Source organism: Phodopus roborovskii, unplaced genomic scaffold, assembly GCF_943737965.1.
Source record: "Phodopus roborovskii unplaced genomic scaffold, PHOROB, whole genome shotgun sequence".
Taxonomy (NCBI): Eukaryota; Metazoa; Chordata; class Mammalia; order Rodentia; family Cricetidae; genus Phodopus; species Phodopus roborovskii.
Genome location: NW_026126447.1, coordinates 20,582,559 through 20,600,032, shown reverse-complemented (window position 1 = coordinate 20,600,032; position 17,474 = coordinate 20,582,559). Strand labels below are relative to the sequence as shown.

Sequence of the window (17,474 nt, the reverse complement as noted above, 5' to 3'; positions counted from 1 at the left end):
TGCCTGGTACCCACCACGGGCACACTGGATGAAACTGGGCGAAATTCCTCCCTCCGCTCACAGTCAAGTTCAAGAAGTATGAAAAAAAAGATGGGGGAACAATTTCACTCTGGACTTAGATTCTTTAAAAAGCCAAATCTAACAGTGGATGAGGGGCTAGATGAGGACAATGTGCAGTCACCTTCCCTGTGTTTGAAATCACCAAGGGATACAGAAGAAGGAATGAGGGACCCTGAATGTGGACAGTTCCATCTCATGGCTGTGGTCCCAGGTGGAAGAAAACTAACAACCCCAGCTTTCACCTCTCACAGCTTCCTGACAGCAACACACTGTGACCAGCTTGCATCATGTTTTCCTTCCATAAAGGACAATATCTCTATGAACTGTGAGCCGAAATAAGCCCATTCTCTTTGACATAACCATTTGTCAGACATTTGGTTGCAGCAACAAGAGAAATAATTAAGCATATGTTTAAAATGTCACAGTGAAACCTGTTCTTTGCATATGATCCTCTTGCCTCTGCCTTATTAATGGTAGGATTACAGCATGCACCACCTTACCTTGTTCTTTGCTTTCAATCTGAGACTCTAGGGTCAGGGATGAGGAAAAGGGCTGGTTGTAATTCAGAGCCTCAGGTGAATACTGGGCCAAAAACCTAACTTGGGCAAGTGTACTATGTTGCAACCTACTGACATGAAGGAGGCTTTGTCCTCACCCCAGCACGATTTAACAAAGGCCAGCAAACACAGGAGAGTCAACAAAGCTAAATCCCTAGGAAGAAATTAAGCCATGGAAGAGTGGAAAGAAATAGAGACAACTTCGAATGACCTGAGTAGTAAAAAAGGAGGTGACTAGGTCAAAAGCCAGAATAAAAAAGGGAAACTTAGATTCATCTTGAGTCAAGGTAGAGGCCGAATAGCTGAGAAAACACAGCAAGCTTGGAGATTAAGAACACATTGGGATTAGAAAGAGATTTGTAGATCATGGGGATGAGATACTTGAAAGCTGGAGCAGGGAAGGAGGATGGGAGATAGGGCAGCATCTTCTTAGGCATGCTGACATCTACAGCTGCCCTATGGGAGGCCACAGGGCCTGGCTACTGAGCAGTTGGAGGGGTTTACAGAGAGCAGTGGGCAGGGCTGAGAAGCAAAAGGTGCAATACCCCAAGAAATTAGCTCAGGAGAAGGGGGAGTGGTCATGGTGGCAGCCAAACCATCAGGACTACTTCTCAACCAATAGACATGGTGGTTCATGATCATATTCCAGTGTGAAGTGAGATGGTACAGGTGTGTTGTTGCCTGAGAGTTCCAGGCCAGCCTAGGCTATATTGTGAGACCCAGTAGGAGGAAAAAGATCCTCACCTACTTCTCACTACCAACCTACAGCAACAGAAGTGTCACCATGGCCCTTGCTTAGGAAATGAACACAGATTGTGACTTAGTGAGCCAGGGTTGACGTACACGATTCTGCATTTTCTTTTGTGTGTGTGGGGGGGGGGGAGTGCTGCTGAGGCAGAGTTTCCTAGAGCCCAGAGTGGCCTTCAAGTAATCGTAATTCTCCTGTTTCAACCTCTCGTGTTCTATTGTACCCAGCTCCACACTTACGTTTTATTTTTTTGGTTACTTTTATTTTACGTGCATTGGTGTTTTTCCTGCATGTATGTCTGTGTGAGAATGTTGAATCTCCTGTAACTGGAATTGCAGATGGTTGTGAGCTGCCATGTGGGTGCAGGGCACTGAAACTAAAACCTCTGGAAGGGCAGCCAGTGATCTTAACTGCTGAGCCATCTCTCCAGTCCCCACAGTTACATCTTTTGTTTGTTTTGTTTTTTGAAACAGGGTTTCTCTGTGTAGCCCTGGCTGTCCTGGAACTAGCTCCTGTAGACCAGGGTGGCTTCAGACTCACAGAGATCAGCCTACCTCTCCCTCCCGAGTACTGGGAATAAAGATGTATACCACCACTGCCCAGCCAGTTATGGCTTAAAAGGAGGGCTTGTAAGAGGCTATCATGACTTCATTACTTTGACATCCCTGCAAAGATAAAGCATATCTGTGGCTTCCTGGGGATGGGTGGGAGAGAGGACTCACTGCAGATGGGCACAGGGCCCTGGAAGGTGACAGAACTTTATGGGGTCATAAACCTCAGGAGCATATAAAGGCAAATCTGATCAAACTCAAAAACAAACAAAAAAAGGAAAGTTGCTTAGAGATGCAGACTGAAGTATTTACGATAAAGTAGAACATGTGAGATCAGTATTGCAAGAGTGGGTGAGAGTCTGGTCTGGTGGGAGGCACACATGGATCAGTACTGGCCAAAATGGGTGACTGTTGAAATCAGGCAGCAGGTACTTTGGACTAGTATCTTTACTTGATACACATTTACATTGTTTTCAGAAACAAAGGGTTTAGGCATTGGTAGTGGCACATGCATTCAATCCCAGCACTCAGGAGACAGAGGCAAGCAGATTTCTGTGAGTTCAAGGCCAGCTTGGTCTAAAGAGTGAGAGAAACCCTGTCTTGAAGGAAAAAAAAAAAAGAGAAAAAGAAAAGAAAAAACTAAAACTAAAACAAACAAAAAAACATAAACAAAGGACTTCTATAGATTGTCTCCAAAATGCATCACTTACCCAAGACCAACAGAAGTTCCAACTAGATGCAACAGTAGTTTCTGGTCCAGCTTGTGATGGTTATCTCTCCTCTTCAGTCCAGAGAGCATAAGCAAAGCAGCCAAGAGTTACCCTATCTGAGGACACAAAGAACATCACTCATTCTCTTCCTGGGAAAGTTTGGACCCAGAAAGTTCCAGTAAACAAGCTACTATCAGCATTCTGGGTAGGACTAGATGGTTCAGTGACCATAGAGAAGTTAGAAAGGTCAGGAACTAGTCAGTGTCACAGTCTCCAGTCTAGAGGAATGTTGAAGAAGGCAGGTTATGAGAGAGCGAACACTGCCCATCTTATCTCTGGGGGATAGCTATGTGGAGGTGGCCTGCCCAATTCCTGTTTTCCTCACTCAGTCAAAGATCAAGAAACACCGAGGGAAATGAAATTAGCACTGAAGGGGAATGGATATAAAAAAGGACTAAGCCAGACAGGGTGAAGTGTCATCAGAGGGCAGGTGACATATGACCCAGAAGGAAGGCATGTAGATTGAGCCAGAGCTTAAGGGGTGTGGGCTATTCCTTTGGCATAAAAGTTTGGGGCAAATTGGAGTCCAGAGAAAAGGGAGCTTGGGTAGAAGTATTTTAAAATGTCAAAGAGTGTGGTGTCACACGCCTTTAATTACTGCTTTCAGGAGGCAGAAGCAGATGTATCTCTGAGTTCAAGGCCAGCCTGATCTACATAGTGAGTTCCATGACAGCCAAGGCTACATAGAGAGACCCTGTCTCAACAAACAAACAAACAAACAAACAAACAAACATGTGAAAGGGGCCAGGCATGGTGATTCATGCCTTTAATCTCAGCACTCAGGAGACAGAAATAAGTGGATCTCAGTGACTTTGAGGCCATCCTGGCCTACACAGCAAGTTCCATATAAACCAGGGTTACATAGTGAGACCCTGTCTAAAGATAAAGGAAAGGGAAAGGAAAGGGACACAGGAGAGACTTCTCACTGGGTCAAGGTACTATTTGTTACACAAGCCTAGTGGCCTGGATTTAACCCTGGAACCAATACAAAAGGGAAAGGAGAAAACAGGGCCTACAAATTGTCTTCTAACCTCGTATGTGTCTATACACACACACACACACACACACACACACACACACACACACACACACGCTCTACCCCAACTCCCACTCCCCTGCCCCCTAAAGAAATGGTGAAAGAGAGAAAATACTATCTATTACAAATGTGAAGTGTGAGAGTGAGACTGGGCAGTGAAAAAGTGGGAAAGATTGGGACCAATTAGCGCACCCTACTATTTTTCTTAAAGATTTATTTATTGTTTCTCTCTGTGTGTGTTCTTTGTATGAATTTTACATGCACCACATGTACATAGCAGCCTAGAAAACCAGAAAAGAGTGTCAGATCCAGAACTGAAGTAAAAATAGATGTTTACGAGCCACCATGTGAGTCCTGGCAACCAAACATGAGCCCTCTGCAAAAGCAGTAAGCTCAAGGCCAGCTGTGTCTACATAGTGAGTTCCAGACCTACCAGGGCTACATAGAGAGACCATATATCAAAACAAAACAAAGAACCAAAGCAGTAAGTGCTCTTGAGTGCTGAGTCATCTTTCCTGCCCCAGTCCCTAACTTCCCTGGCCATTATGGCATGAGAGGCATGGGACTAAGATACAAGCCAGGATATTTGGGTGTGCTCAGTTGTTTATGGGAGTGTTTTAGACTAGACACCAAGAACAAAAGTCTGAGTCTTATTATTAAATGCAACCTTGGGAACAAATGATACCCTAATTAAGAGACACAATGCTCCCCTGAAGTGTGTAAATTTGCAGAAATTTTGATCTAGAAATATTTGGTGATTCCCTAAATGGACTTACTGACAATCTCCATTCACATAGAAAAGGTACTAATTTTAGCATGGTAGGTGAGGCTGGTCCCATATTTATCTTGCAGCCTCCACCTGCCATGTGCTGGGATTACATTCATGTGCCCCCACACCTGACCGCATTTCTTTTTTCTTTGGTTTTCACCAGGCTGCTTAAAAATAGGATATTTAAGCAGGGGGTGGTGGCACCCAACCACAGACAGGTTTGTTTCCGTGAGTATGAGGCCAGCCGGGTCTGCAAAGTGAACCTTTTAGCACAAAAAGAAAGAAAGAAAGAAAGAAAAAAAAAAAAAAAGATTTTAGCCTGGAATGGTGACATGGGCCTGCCATTTCAGAACTGAGAAGGCTAAAGAAAGCTTAAAAGTTTAGGTCTGTCCTGGAATACACAGAAACCTTACCTCAAATGGCAAATTTATATATACATATGAAGAAAGAATGGATTCTTGCCTTTATTTGTTTCTTTTTCAACACTTCCCCTTTCTTTATGTGGGAATGAGCTCTGGCTCAAACTGTTTTCTTTCTTTTTGAAAAACGTATTTTAGTATCTTCTTGTAGACCTGGCGTGGTGGCTCACGCCTTTCATCCCTGCTCTCCAGAAGCAGAGGTAAGCAGATCTCTGAGTTCAAGGCCAGCCTGGCCTGTAGAGCTAGTTCCAGGGCAGCCAGAGGTACAGAAAGACCTTATCTCAATCTCTCACCCCCCAAAAAATCTCTGTGAAAGGGACTAGCAAGATGGCCCTCCAGGTAAAGAAAGTCCATCTTGCTTCTTTCCAAGCCTCCTTGAGAATCCGGAAACTTCTCCCTTCTTTTTCATGCTCCCATTTTGTCTGTTAAGTCCCGCCTAACCGCTACCTGTCCAGCTTTGGCTAGTCAACTTCTTTATTAACCCAATCATAGAGCCATATATTCACACAGTGTAAAGGGCTATTTCACAAGTGAGGACTCTTTTTAATTTCTTTTTTAGGTTTATTTATTGTGTGTATAAATGTTTTGCTTGCATGTATGTATGTGCACTACACGCACCCATGGTACCCATGGAGGTCAAAAGAGGGCATCACATTCCCTGGAACTGGAGTGAGCCACCATGTAGGCACTGGGGATCAAACTGCTACAAGAACAACACATGTTCTTAACTGCTAAGACTCTTGTTTGTTTTCTTGATTGTTTTAACTGAGATGAGATGCAATCTCCAAGCAGTTTTAGTATTTCTTTGATGGCAAAACATATTGAACACTTTAAAAATATATACTGGCATTTTACGTTTCTGTTTAGGACTGTATTCAATTCAATTCAAATCAGAAGACTTATGGCTTTGGTTTTTTTGAGACAGGGTTTCTCGGTATACCCCTGGCTATCCTGAAACTCGCTCTGTAGACCAGGTTGGCCTTAAACTCAGAGATCTGCCTGCCTCTGCCTCCTGAGGTGGGATTAAAGGTGTGAACCACCACTGCCAAGCAAGGAAGACTTAGTTTTTCAATGCTTAAATTTTGAGGTCCTTTATATATTCTGGATACTAACCTCTTCCTGAAGTATAGTCAGTTAAGCCCTGCCACTCTGTAGGCTGTCTCTTCACTCTGCTAATTATCCCTGGCTACTCAGGGAGTTTTGCATTTTCTGTCCTCCCTATTGTCATCCTTCTGAGACCTAGGGTACAGGCACACACTACCCTTCTGGGTTGGTGTTTCCTCTTCCTCTTACAGTGGTCACTGTGCATCCATGGAAGCTGCATTTTCTAGATACAATGATCCTTGCTTTAAATTTTTTTATTTTTTCTGAGACAGGGAGTTTCTCTGTGAAACTCAGTCCTGGCTATCCTGGACTCTGTCTGTCACACTGTAGACCGGCTGGCCTTGAATTCACAGAGATCTGCCTGTCTCAGCCTCCGGAGTGCTGGGATTAAAAGCCTTCATCACACCACCCAGTTAGATACAATAATCTTGAATATTTGAAAAAAGAAGAAACTGCACACATAGTCAAGATTTGTAGACCTTTTCTTACCAATACTTTTTTTTTTTTTTTAAACAACCAGGGGTTTAATATAAATACAGCCAGTATAGAAGGAAGGGCCCTTTAGCTCAGCCAGTTCTCCAAATAAAAACAAAGGCTTTTGTATGGGCATAATGAACTATTTGTCAAACTGTGAATTGACCAAGGATATTAAGTCAGAGGTCAAATCAGTTCCTGGGCTCAATTGGGGGAAGGACAAGTTTCCTCATAACTAAAGCACTTAGGTGTGACAAGATCCTGCCCCAGCAAAGAAGCTGTCACCAGGCCCCTGTCCCTTTTCTAGCCATTAGCTGCTGCCCAGACCTGCTGGGCTGGGGATTGACACAGGTCCTACCTACCCTTTTAGGCTGCCTGTAGAGAGGAGAGGGAAGGGTCACTGCTTAACCTACTTTGGCCCTAGGAGACCACAAGCTGGTCCTAGACTCACTCAGTGTTTCCACCAACCGTACAGACACAGCGTCCTTGGCCACCTCCTGCCCATCCTGCCAATCAGAGGCCAGCACAACCAAATGAGGCCACTGAAAGGCATTGGGTGTCCATGGATTACAACCTGGTACCAAAAGCGATGCCAGCCAGCAGGACCTGTGCCTAAACACTTGGTAAGGAACACTAGGCTGTCCAGCTTCATTCATTGACACAGCAGCTGCAGAGCAGCCCGAGCCCCATGGGACCCTAGCCTGTCCCTGCTCTGAGCTACTTGGCTGCCCTCTGGCCGTAGGAACTGCAGTGAGGGGCCTGTAAGCTGTTGGCAGAAATGCTGCTTCAGGTCTGGCTTAGCCGCTCCACAGCGACCTGTTTTCCACAAAGGTGTGACTGCTCTTCCATTAGGGCCTTTTTGGCCATGGCAGCGGCTTGGTGAGTGCTGAACTTGAGCTGTGAACTGACACTGGACAAACGGACACACCACTGACACAGGTCAAGTGTGTAGAAATAGACTCATACCACAAGCACTAAATCTGTGAGGTAGAGCCCCAATCACATGAAGTACTGGAACAACTAGATGCAGGAGGAGGAGGCTGATTCCACCTCTGGGGAGACACATTAGGATAACCACTCCACATTTTACAACAGCGTATGCCTTGTGGTTCTAGTCACAGGAAGGCTGGGATAGGAGGACTGCTGGAATACAGGAATACAGAGACTAAGAGGCCAGCCTGGGAAACTTAGTTAGACTTGGGTTTCAAAAACAACCAACCAATCCCCAAAGAGGACCAATGACCTAATAGAAGAACTAAAATAATTAAAAAAAAAGGGACCGATCTTTAAGATCAGATTAATGGTAGCACAGGTCTACGATAATCCCAGCATTTGAGAGGCAGCACAGGGCGGCAATGTAGTTTGACATCCGCTAGAGCTACAGTGAAAGCATGACTCCAGAAAATACCGCAATTACCGCTCCCCCACCCCAATCTCATTTTTGTTTTGGTTTGTTATTTGAGGCAGGCTCCCACTATGTACTCCTGCCTGCCCTGGAATTTATTATGTAGACTAAACTGGCCAGGAATTTGTGGCAATATTCCTATCTGCCTCCACAGTGCTGTGGTTAAAGGCACATATCACTGAAGGCAGGCCAAACAATCCAAAACGTAAGAACAGGCAACAGGATCTGGTTAAGGGCAGTAGCTTCATGGCAACTGATAACCATCTATAACTCCAGTTCCAGGGGATCATGTGTCTTCTGATGTCACACCTTCTTGAGGGAGGGTTTCAGGCATGCAAGTGGTGTATAGACATACATGCAAAGTATCTATACTCATAATAAAAAATTTAAAAACCAGACAACAAATCTTTATATAATTGTGGTAGAACTGTCCAATGGTAAAGCCATTGTATAAGATACGTTGTTAATTCCTCAAGAATTAAAAACAGAACTACTTCCTTGCTCTGGGGAGGAATAGGCAGGAGAATTTTGAGTTTCTAGCACAATATAATCCTGTCTCAAAAAGTTAAATATATAGAAAAGCTACTGTATGTAGGTATATATATAAGAACTGAAAGCAGGGTCTCAGTATTTGCACAACAGAGTTGATTGCAACATTGTATAAATAGCCCAAGGGGAAGCAACCTGAATGTTTGACAAAAGAATCAACATACACTCATTCACACACAAACCCCATCACATTCTAAAGTATAAAACATGAACACTACATTTAGTGAGACCACCCAATCATAAAAAGACAACTACCATATGATTCCCACCTACATGACATGCTTGGGCAAAATTTTAGAGACAGGAGTTGGTGACCTAGTGGTGAGCATGGTTGCCTTCTAAATTTTCAGGAGCAGAAAATTAAAGGGTGAGCAGGTAAAGTGTTATTTGATCAGTATGAATTCAGACTGGAGTGATGGCTCAGTAATTAAGAGCACTCTGCTGCTCTTGCAGAGGACTGAGTAGTTCCTAGCACTCCTGTTGGGTGGCTCACAACTGCCTGTTAACTCCAGCTCTAGCGGGATCTGGCATCTCTGGCCTCCTACAGCACCTGCACTCACATGCACATGCTTACCCACAAATACATAATCAAAAAAGTCTTTTCCTAGGAAATGGTGGCGCACACCTTTAATCCCACCCAGCACTTGGGAAGCAGAGGCAGTCGGATCTCTGTGAGTTCGAGGCCAACCTGGTCTACATAGCTAGTTCCAGGATAGGCTCCAAAGCCGCAAAGAAATCCTGTTTTAAAAAACAAACAAACAAGAAACAAAACCAAAAAGGTTTAGAGCTGATATTTCATCAGTTTCCATAACATTAACTAGTGTCTGTATATGTGAGAAAGTTCTTGAGACCATGGTAAGTTTGAACAGCTGGTTGGTGAGAGCAGCTCACTCCTTGAGTCCCAGCACCAGAGGCAGAAGCAGGCAGATAAGAGTTCGAGACTAAGTCGGGCGGTGGTGGTGCACGCCTTTAATCCAGGCACTCCAGAGGCAAAGGCAGCCTCTGGGTTATGACCTCTGCCCCACTCGCAAAAGGGAAAGAGATGGCGTCAGAGAGAGCAGGAAGACTCGGGACTCCGTCCGTGCTTGGTAAACTTCAGCGATCCGGCGACTACAGGAGTGACTCTGATAGACGCAGAGCAAAGAAAGCAAGACTTTCCGGAGTTCTTGCTGTCAAACGCTGGAACCAGGACAAAATCCTCTACCGGAAATCTTCCGCAGATATGAGGGGCAGGCCAGCCCGGACGGCAATTCCGGTAGTGCTTTCCCACTTAGACACTCCTAGACGCCGGAAGCGGAGACTCGACTCCTCGGTGTTGGCCAGACACTCGTCCCAGGCCGCCGTGGCAACGACTAGCTAGGAGGCGGCTAACCCTCAGGACAAACGACAGCTGCGCTCACCGCAAGACACAGTAAACAAAACAAGCTCGCCCAGCAAATGACCAGCCTCCGCGCGTTCTAGTAACCCTACCCCCGGAAGTACCGCCCCTCTGGGTTGACTTCCGCCGCTCTCACTCAGCACAGACCATTCTCGCGAGAACTGAGAGCGCTATGTGACCTGGGTTAAGCGGAAGTTAGCTCTCTTTTTCGTGGCGCCTCCTAGGCGGTCGGCTGTGCGAAGATGAAGGTATGAGATGGTAGTTGGGCCTGAGTGAGGCCGGGTAGCTTAGCTTGAGACCTAGAGAGCGGCATTGCCTCAGCCCCGGGCTTTCATAAACCCGGCATTAGATGAGGAAGGGAGTGAGGCAAGAGGAAGCTTGCTCTCGTGGGCTTGGAGCTCCCTGGGAGAGCGGATGGCGGCCGATTGCAGCGTTGGGACGGCGGACGTGGTTCAATGGCGGCACCCGGCGCCTGGCCCGGCACACGCGGGCTTGAAGCCCAGCCTGCGGCGGGCAGACCGGCTGCCCTTGACCCCTCGCCACCACTTACTCTGGCTTGCTGGATCGTGAGGGTGCTATGGCGACCTCGCACTCCGCAGAGCTGGAGGAATCCATGACCCATTAATGTGGTACCTAGCCGTTCTCGGGCTTGCAGGGAGTAGGAATCCGTGTCTCGAGTTTTCTGTGTATGGGAATTGAATCAAAACGCCTTGCGACTGAAATGTTGACGTCGTGTAGGTGTCCTAAGGTTTTCTTTTTACACCCTTTTAAAATCCCAGCTGAATATCTCCTTCCCCGCCACCGGCTGCCAGAAGCTCATCGAAGTGGACGATGAGCGCAAGCTTCGTACGTTCTATGAGAAGCGCATGGCCACAGAAGTAGCAGCTGATGCTCTGGGTGAAGAGTGGAAGGTAATGGTTTTTGACATTATTACCTAGCTGTACACAGTGATTGTAAGTACTGTTGGCATTTGGCAGTGATAACGTTAATGTCACATTAGAGCTAAGGTCCAGGCTGGTGGGGCTTAAAGCTAGGGGAAAGTGCCAAGAGGAGTAGCTTGTTTTCTGTTCATGTTCTGTGGAATTCAGGTTCACTGTGGGAAAGGCTGGGTGGTTAGTAGTGCAGTAAGGTGTATTTGCTAGATGGACTTTTAACTGGAAATGTAGACAAATATGAGGTTGAAATTGGTCTCAGTTAATTATCCATAGTGAGGTGTGGCACATTAGAGGTCAACCAAGATCCTTGTATTTTGTAGATTGGTAAATGTACTGTTCTGTTTTCAATGCAGGGTTACGTGGTCCGAATCAGTGGTGGGAATGACAAACAAGGTTTTCCCATGAAGCAAGGTGTTTTGACCCATGGCAGAGTGCGCCTGCTGTTAAGTAAGGGGCATTCATGTTATAGACCAAGGAGAACTGGAGAGAGGAAGCGCAAGTCTGTTCGAGGATGCATCGTGGATGCCAATCTGAGTGTTCTCAACTTGGTCATAGTAAAAAAAGGTGAGGGTTTTACTTGGTCTGCCTCCTAGGTGGTGGGACTAAAGGCTAACACCAGGGCCCAGCCAGCCCCGAAAGGTTTTTTAATTGGGATTGTCTGTATGGTGATCGATAAGCAATTAGGAATTACTAATTAAATATTACATTATGCTGATAAAATTCAATGTCTTTGTTCTGATTCTTCTAAGGAGAGAAGGATATTCCTGGACTGACAGATACTACTGTTCCTCGTCGGTTGGGACCTAAAAGAGCTAGCAGAATCCGAAAGCTTTTTAATCTCTCTAAAGAAGATGATGTCCGCCAATATGTCGTGAGAAAGCCTTTAAACAAAGAAGGTAAGGGCTGGCTATGCATTTGTTAGTTGTGGCACCATCGCCATCAGCCAGCCTGCAGTCTTTTTCCAATCAGGTTTATGGCTTTGGGGTTATAGTTATGAGTGACAAGGACTACAAGTTCTGAGATTACAAAAGCATTCTCAGTTTAATACATTTGGAGTTTTCTTTTGGGGGGGGTGTGGTGCTGTTTCTCTGGCTTTGGATGCTGTCCTGGAACTAACTTGGTAGACCAAGCTGGTCTCAAACTCAGAGAGGTCCGCCTGCCTCTGCCTCCCAAGTGCTGGGACTAAAGGCATGATCCACCACTGCCTGGCTTGGAAATTTATTTTTTTAAAGGGGTCAGAACAAGTTGCAGGAGATAGTTCTCTATTACCCGTGTTTTGGGAAAATCAGGTTCAAATTTGGTGGTATTTGGGCTCAAAAAAGAAACACTTTTCATCTCCTGTTGGATGGGCTGGTATTTTTAAATCTCAAATATCGATTATCCTTTATAAGGGAAATGTTTGGGATTTGGGGGCACAAATAACATGCATATTTGTTAGCAACATGCTCATTATAATAACTCAACTGTTGATTTAGACATGTAGTAGCAGAAATATGGTATTAAACAGAATATGTAAATAGAGCCTGAGCTTCAAGTCCTGATTTTTTTTTTTTAAACAAAGGCTTTTTGATGTAAAATTATATTAGGTTTCTGTTCCCAGAGAGGTCAGAAATGAGTGCAAATCCACAAGGCTAAAATAAATAATCCATAGTAGCATCAGACTTCAGAGTACACAGAAGTCTGTCTAGAAGATTCAAGCATAAGTGGATGATGAGCTTGAATTAGGGCCTTATGTATGATAGGCTACTGCTATACCATTGAGTATATCCATCTAGCAAAAATATTAAGGATTAACTCAATTGGATTTTCAGGTAAGAAGCCCAGGACCAAAGCACCCAAGATTCAGCGTCTTGTTACTCCACGTGTCCTGCAACACAAACGCCGTCGTATTGCTCTGAAGAAACAACGTACAAAGAAAAACAAGGAGGAGGCTGCAGAATATGCTAAACTTTTGGCCAAGAGAATGAAGGTAAGGCAATAGATAATGAATGCAGGACTGCTATTAGGTTTGCATTTTCACCCAGGTAAAGTCTTAACTTTTTTTTTTTCCATGTAGGAAGCAAAAGAAAAGCGCCAGGAACAGATCGCCAAAAGACGTAGGCTGTCCTCTCTGAGAGCTTCTACTTCCAAATCTGAGTCCAGTCAAAAATAAGTCTTTAAGGGTAACAAATAAATAATCATACATTGAGTCTCCTTTATTGGCTTTTTATTAACGGTGTAATTGGATACTTGAAGTTGGTTAAAAAATGAGTCAGAAATGAACACATTACAGGATTGTGCTAACAAATAGGGGGAAAGTGTTTCTTTTTAATTCTATGCATTTCTAGACTATAAGACAACTATGCCTGTTGGCACAGAGAAACCCTATCTTAAAAACATTTATCTACAGGGCCTATTGCCTATTTGGTTGCATTTGTTTTCTTTGGGTTGTGGTAGGCTAAAAGTATGCTGAACACTGATGGTTCCCATTCAGCCTCTTAGGTAAATGGAGCTGCTTAACAAGGCAGGACTTGTGTAACAAAGACAGGTTACTTTTGTGTAACTCGCTATTGTTGAGGCCAAAGGTGTGCTGCAAACACAAGTAAAATGGGAAATACCCTTACAAGGACAGGCTTAGGAATTCTAAGGTTTCTCTGCCAGAAGAGTTGATTCATGCCTGGTTTCTAGGGCACCATTCACAGGTAGTTATAGCCAAAAGAAAACCCACAGCAAAGCTACCTCTTTGCTTTACAATGCAGATCACCTGTACTCATTTGAAAACTGGGTACCTTTGTAAAACTCTAGATGAATGCCCACCATTGGTAGCTCCCAGCTGTTCTTAATGTCACATGCAAAGACTGAAGCCAATATTGCATCCAACTAAATGCTGACTTTAATGTTCAAATGTTCAAGTATATTGTGACTTGGAACTGCTCTCCCAGTAGTTTGTCAACTTGTATTCAGGCTGAAGCTAACTACAACCTTTACTCCTGTCCAGGTCTTTTAGATGACATATCTAAAGATGTGCTTTTTGAGGTGTTTTTTTTTTTTTTTTTTTTTTTTTTTTTTTTTGGGTGGTAAGAGTTGAGCATCAGCTAAGTTTGACTTGCTAATTGTATAAAACTAGTTTTTCTAAGACCAGGTAGGCTGGTCTGGAACTCACTATGTAGACCAGGCTAGTCTTTGCCATCATGACTGGAAAGACCAGTCTTAGGTATGTTATGCTAAATTAAGCAATACAAGCTCAATTTCCCTAGAAAACTAGTTGAAATAGTAAAGCCCAAAGCACCAATAACTGTTGTGGCCACCTGAGGGTCTGCTTGCAATGCACATTAATTTCTGTTCCTTTGCTTATGAAAAGCAATAGCAAGTCTGCTCTGTACAATGAATGCCGGGACAGCCAGGACTACATAGTTTCAACATTAACATTTTTAAAGTCAAAAGGGGTTCTCATGCATGGCCCAAAGAACACCCTGCTTTCTAATTGTAGGAATATGAATGCAATAACAACCTTAAACTGGGTTGTGTGACAGCAGCCTGTAGCCCCTAGCACTCGGGAAGCTGTGTGACCATGAGGTGTTGGTTAAAATACCTGTATTGTTGCTTTTGTTTAAGTCATTAACCATGTAGGTTGCTAAAGTCAGCAAAAAAAAAAAAAAAAAACACTAATTCAGCTTGGCAGTGATGGTGCAGACCTTTAATGACAGCACTAGGGAGATGGGCTGGTGGGTTTCTTGAGTTCAATCAAGGCCAGCATAGTCTATAGAATGAAGTTCCAGGACAGGCTACAAACAACAACCAAATTCTAAGACACTTTCTTTTCTAGGGTTTGGTTTCTCTGTAGCTTTAGAGGCTGTCTTAGAACTTGCTCAGTCCACCAGGCTGGCCTTGAACTCACAGATCCACCTGCCTCCTGAGTGCTGACATTAATGGTATATGCCACACTGCCAGGCTTCTAAAACATTTTCTTAAGCAAAGTTTAAATTTCAAGGCTGCTTTCAGAAGTTACCTGCACTTTTTTATTTTTTAAAGACCCATAGCCCAGGCCAGCCTCAAACTCTGGACCCTCAGCTCAAAATTCTGGTATTGGTAAAGGTCCTAGAGAAAAGAAAGCCTCTAACAAATTCAACACTGGGTGACAGTGGCATACACTTTTACTCAATCCAGCAGAGAGGTGCCTTGGCCAACAGAGTGAGTTCCAGTGTAGCTAGGGTTGCACAGGGAAAATCCTTGTCTCAAAACAGTTATACCAAAAGGTTTAACTCCACAGTTTTAACTATCTCATAAGTTTGAGAAACATACTTTAAGCAAGTAGCAATTCAGGTTACAAAGACCAGAAAAAAACCCAAACAAAAAGGAGCACCCAATCTTAGAAATTGTAGCAGCCTTAGAAATACAATAGACACCTTTAAGATATTTCTTTATTCAACTTTAATTTCATTTATGCAAGATAAATTTATTGGGTCAATAAGTGTTAAGGTGTAAGCTGTAAAAATATATATATTTGAAATGGTAAAAGATCCAATTTGAATATAATAAAAGACTTTACAAAATTTCTGATAAAATTTTCACTGAACACTCAGATTCAGACTAGAATTGTCCAAAGTCAGATTAACAACTTTTAACATTGAAATGCTGGTACATAATTTTTAAGTCCCCACCACACAGAAGACATTCAAGCTACTGATGTGTACCATATTGAGGTAAGTTTGTCAACTGGTTTAGCCCTCTGCACTACTGTTAAGTGCATATGTAACCCCTGGGTTTCTAAACCATGTAGACAGTTAAGGCAAATCTGATGTTCTTATGTTAATGGGTGTTTTAAACAACCACACTAAATGTCAAGGTGGGGCATGTGAAGTCATGATTTTCTTAAACCTACTGGCAATGAGCTCAATAAGCTTTTAAGACTTAATTGATTCAACCTAAAAAAAAAAAACCCAGTATTTACAAATACACACTTCTATTCACAAGAATATAAATCAAAGTATTGTACAAGAATAAAACTTTAATGTGCAGTGCAAATTCTCCAACCCACAGGTTTGTTTTTTTGATGGTACTAGGAACTGAACCTAGGGCCTCACACTAGGCAAATGCTCTACCACTGAACTACATTCCCAGACCTACCTCCTTTCAACTTTTTATTTTGAGATAGAGTTTAGAAAATTGTTCAGGCTGGCCTTGAACTTGAGCTACTCCTGCCTCTGCCTCCTAAGAAACCAAGATTATAAAAAATAATCACTACCAACAAGTGGCTTGCCTGAATAAAGGGTTAACTACTATATATACATTAGCATTCTAAGCATGCTCTGGATAATTTGGTAGGTTACCAAATTTAATTCCAATGGAAGCATTAGTATTGGAAAATGGAAAGGAGTACCTAGGTATCAACATAAAACCTACTAAGCAAGACAATATATAACTTAAAAGGTAAATGCAAAATTTAAGTTACAGGGAAGGCAGTTAGGACTTAGGCCTTTGGAACTGCTGACTACAAAGTTAGTCCTTTACTCAGCAATGAGGCCTTCTTTAAAAAACTATTGCAACATGCAATCTAATTATTTTAATAAATAGACATATACAATCATACACAGTTACCCTTATAATTGAAATATTTGTTTTGTTTGGGGTTAGGCAAATTTAATTTGCCATTTTCCAGCTCAGCAGCTTCAATAAAACCAACTACCTAGAAAAGTGACAATTTTGTTAATTCTTTTACACATACTGTGAAATCCAAAAATAGTTTTGTTTTCAGCAGAGGCAGAGAAATTGGTCAGGCACTGAAAATTTCCAACATCAATAAGCCTCAGGGAATTGAGTATTTTACATTTTGAGATGATTCAGTATGAATTACAGTTCATTTGTATTTTTATCCTCAAGATTTACTTCATTTCAGTTTTCACCGAGTCATGGTTTGGGAAAAAACTAGAAAGTTTCCAGATAGGATTGACTGAATCTTATTTAAATGAGAGGCGCTCCAAAACACTTCCTGCACCACTCCATACTGACACTTGGTGGGGCATCGATTTTCTGTAACTTTTCAAGAATCTCTGAAGACAGACCTCTGTATGCAAGTCCATATTCGTTGTCGAAAGCCTCTGAAAGACATTTTCAAAAATGCAGTTGTAACTTTTTAAACCAATAGCTATATACTTTAAAAAAAATCATACTAAGTCATATGACACAGACTATACTGCCTATTTAAAAGTAATTACTTAGTATCTTTTAAATTAAAATTTTTGGGGTAGAATGGAGTAGGAAATACATGTCACAGGGGACAATTTGAGGGGCTCAGTTTTCTCCTATCAGGTGAGTACTAGGGATCAAACTTAGTTATCAGGCCTAGTGGGAGTTGGCCGTTAGCCACTGAGCCATCTCACCTGCTGTTTTGTTTTAAGACAGTCTTACTAGACTATAGTCCACACTGCCCTCCAACTTGTGCTAGGTGCTGAGAGTACACTAGGCACAGCTACTGGCAGTAATTTATTTTTATTTTTTATTTTTAAAGAAAGGGTTTATTTCAGTTTATAGTTCCAGAGGGATTGTCCACAATGGCACAGAAGGCATGGCATGATGGCAGGCCCAGGAAGCTGTCTTTACATTCCAAGCTTTCCTTCTAAAGGGAACAATTTACTCAACTACACTTTCTTTTTTTGTGTGTGCTGGTGAATGAATCTAGGTTCTGTATGTTAGACATGTGGTCTAACACTTCTATCAGCTCCATTTAAACGAACAAACAA

General features: G+C 43.0%; 2 protein-coding genes across 2 annotated transcripts in view; one reads left to right on the top strand and one right to left on the bottom strand.

The window, feature by feature from the left end:
- Nucleotides 1-9,936: 9,936 nt before the first annotated feature.
- On the top strand, nucleotides 9,937-12,953 carry Rps6 (ribosomal protein S6). The gene is made up of 6 exons (XM_051188145.1): nucleotides 9,937-10,068; nucleotides 10,600-10,731; nucleotides 11,109-11,319; nucleotides 11,505-11,651; nucleotides 12,567-12,724; nucleotides 12,812-12,953. The coding sequence occupies exons 1-6, from the start codon at nucleotides 10,063-10,065 to the stop codon at nucleotides 12,905-12,907; spliced, it is 750 nt and encodes a 249-aa protein (XP_051044102.1). The 5' UTR covers nucleotides 9,937-10,062; the 3' UTR covers nucleotides 12,908-12,953.
- Nucleotides 12,954-15,150: 2,197 nt separating this feature from the next.
- Dennd4c (DENN domain containing 4C) overlaps nucleotides 15,151-17,474 on the bottom strand; it is a 96,442-nt gene continuing 94,118 nt past the window's right edge. The window contains exon 33 of the mRNA XM_051188146.1: nucleotides 15,151-16,832. Within this exon, the coding sequence (XP_051044103.1) occupies nucleotides 16,696-16,832 (137 nt within the window). The 3' untranslated portion in view covers nucleotides 15,151-16,695. The remainder of the gene's footprint in view (nucleotides 16,833-17,474) is intronic.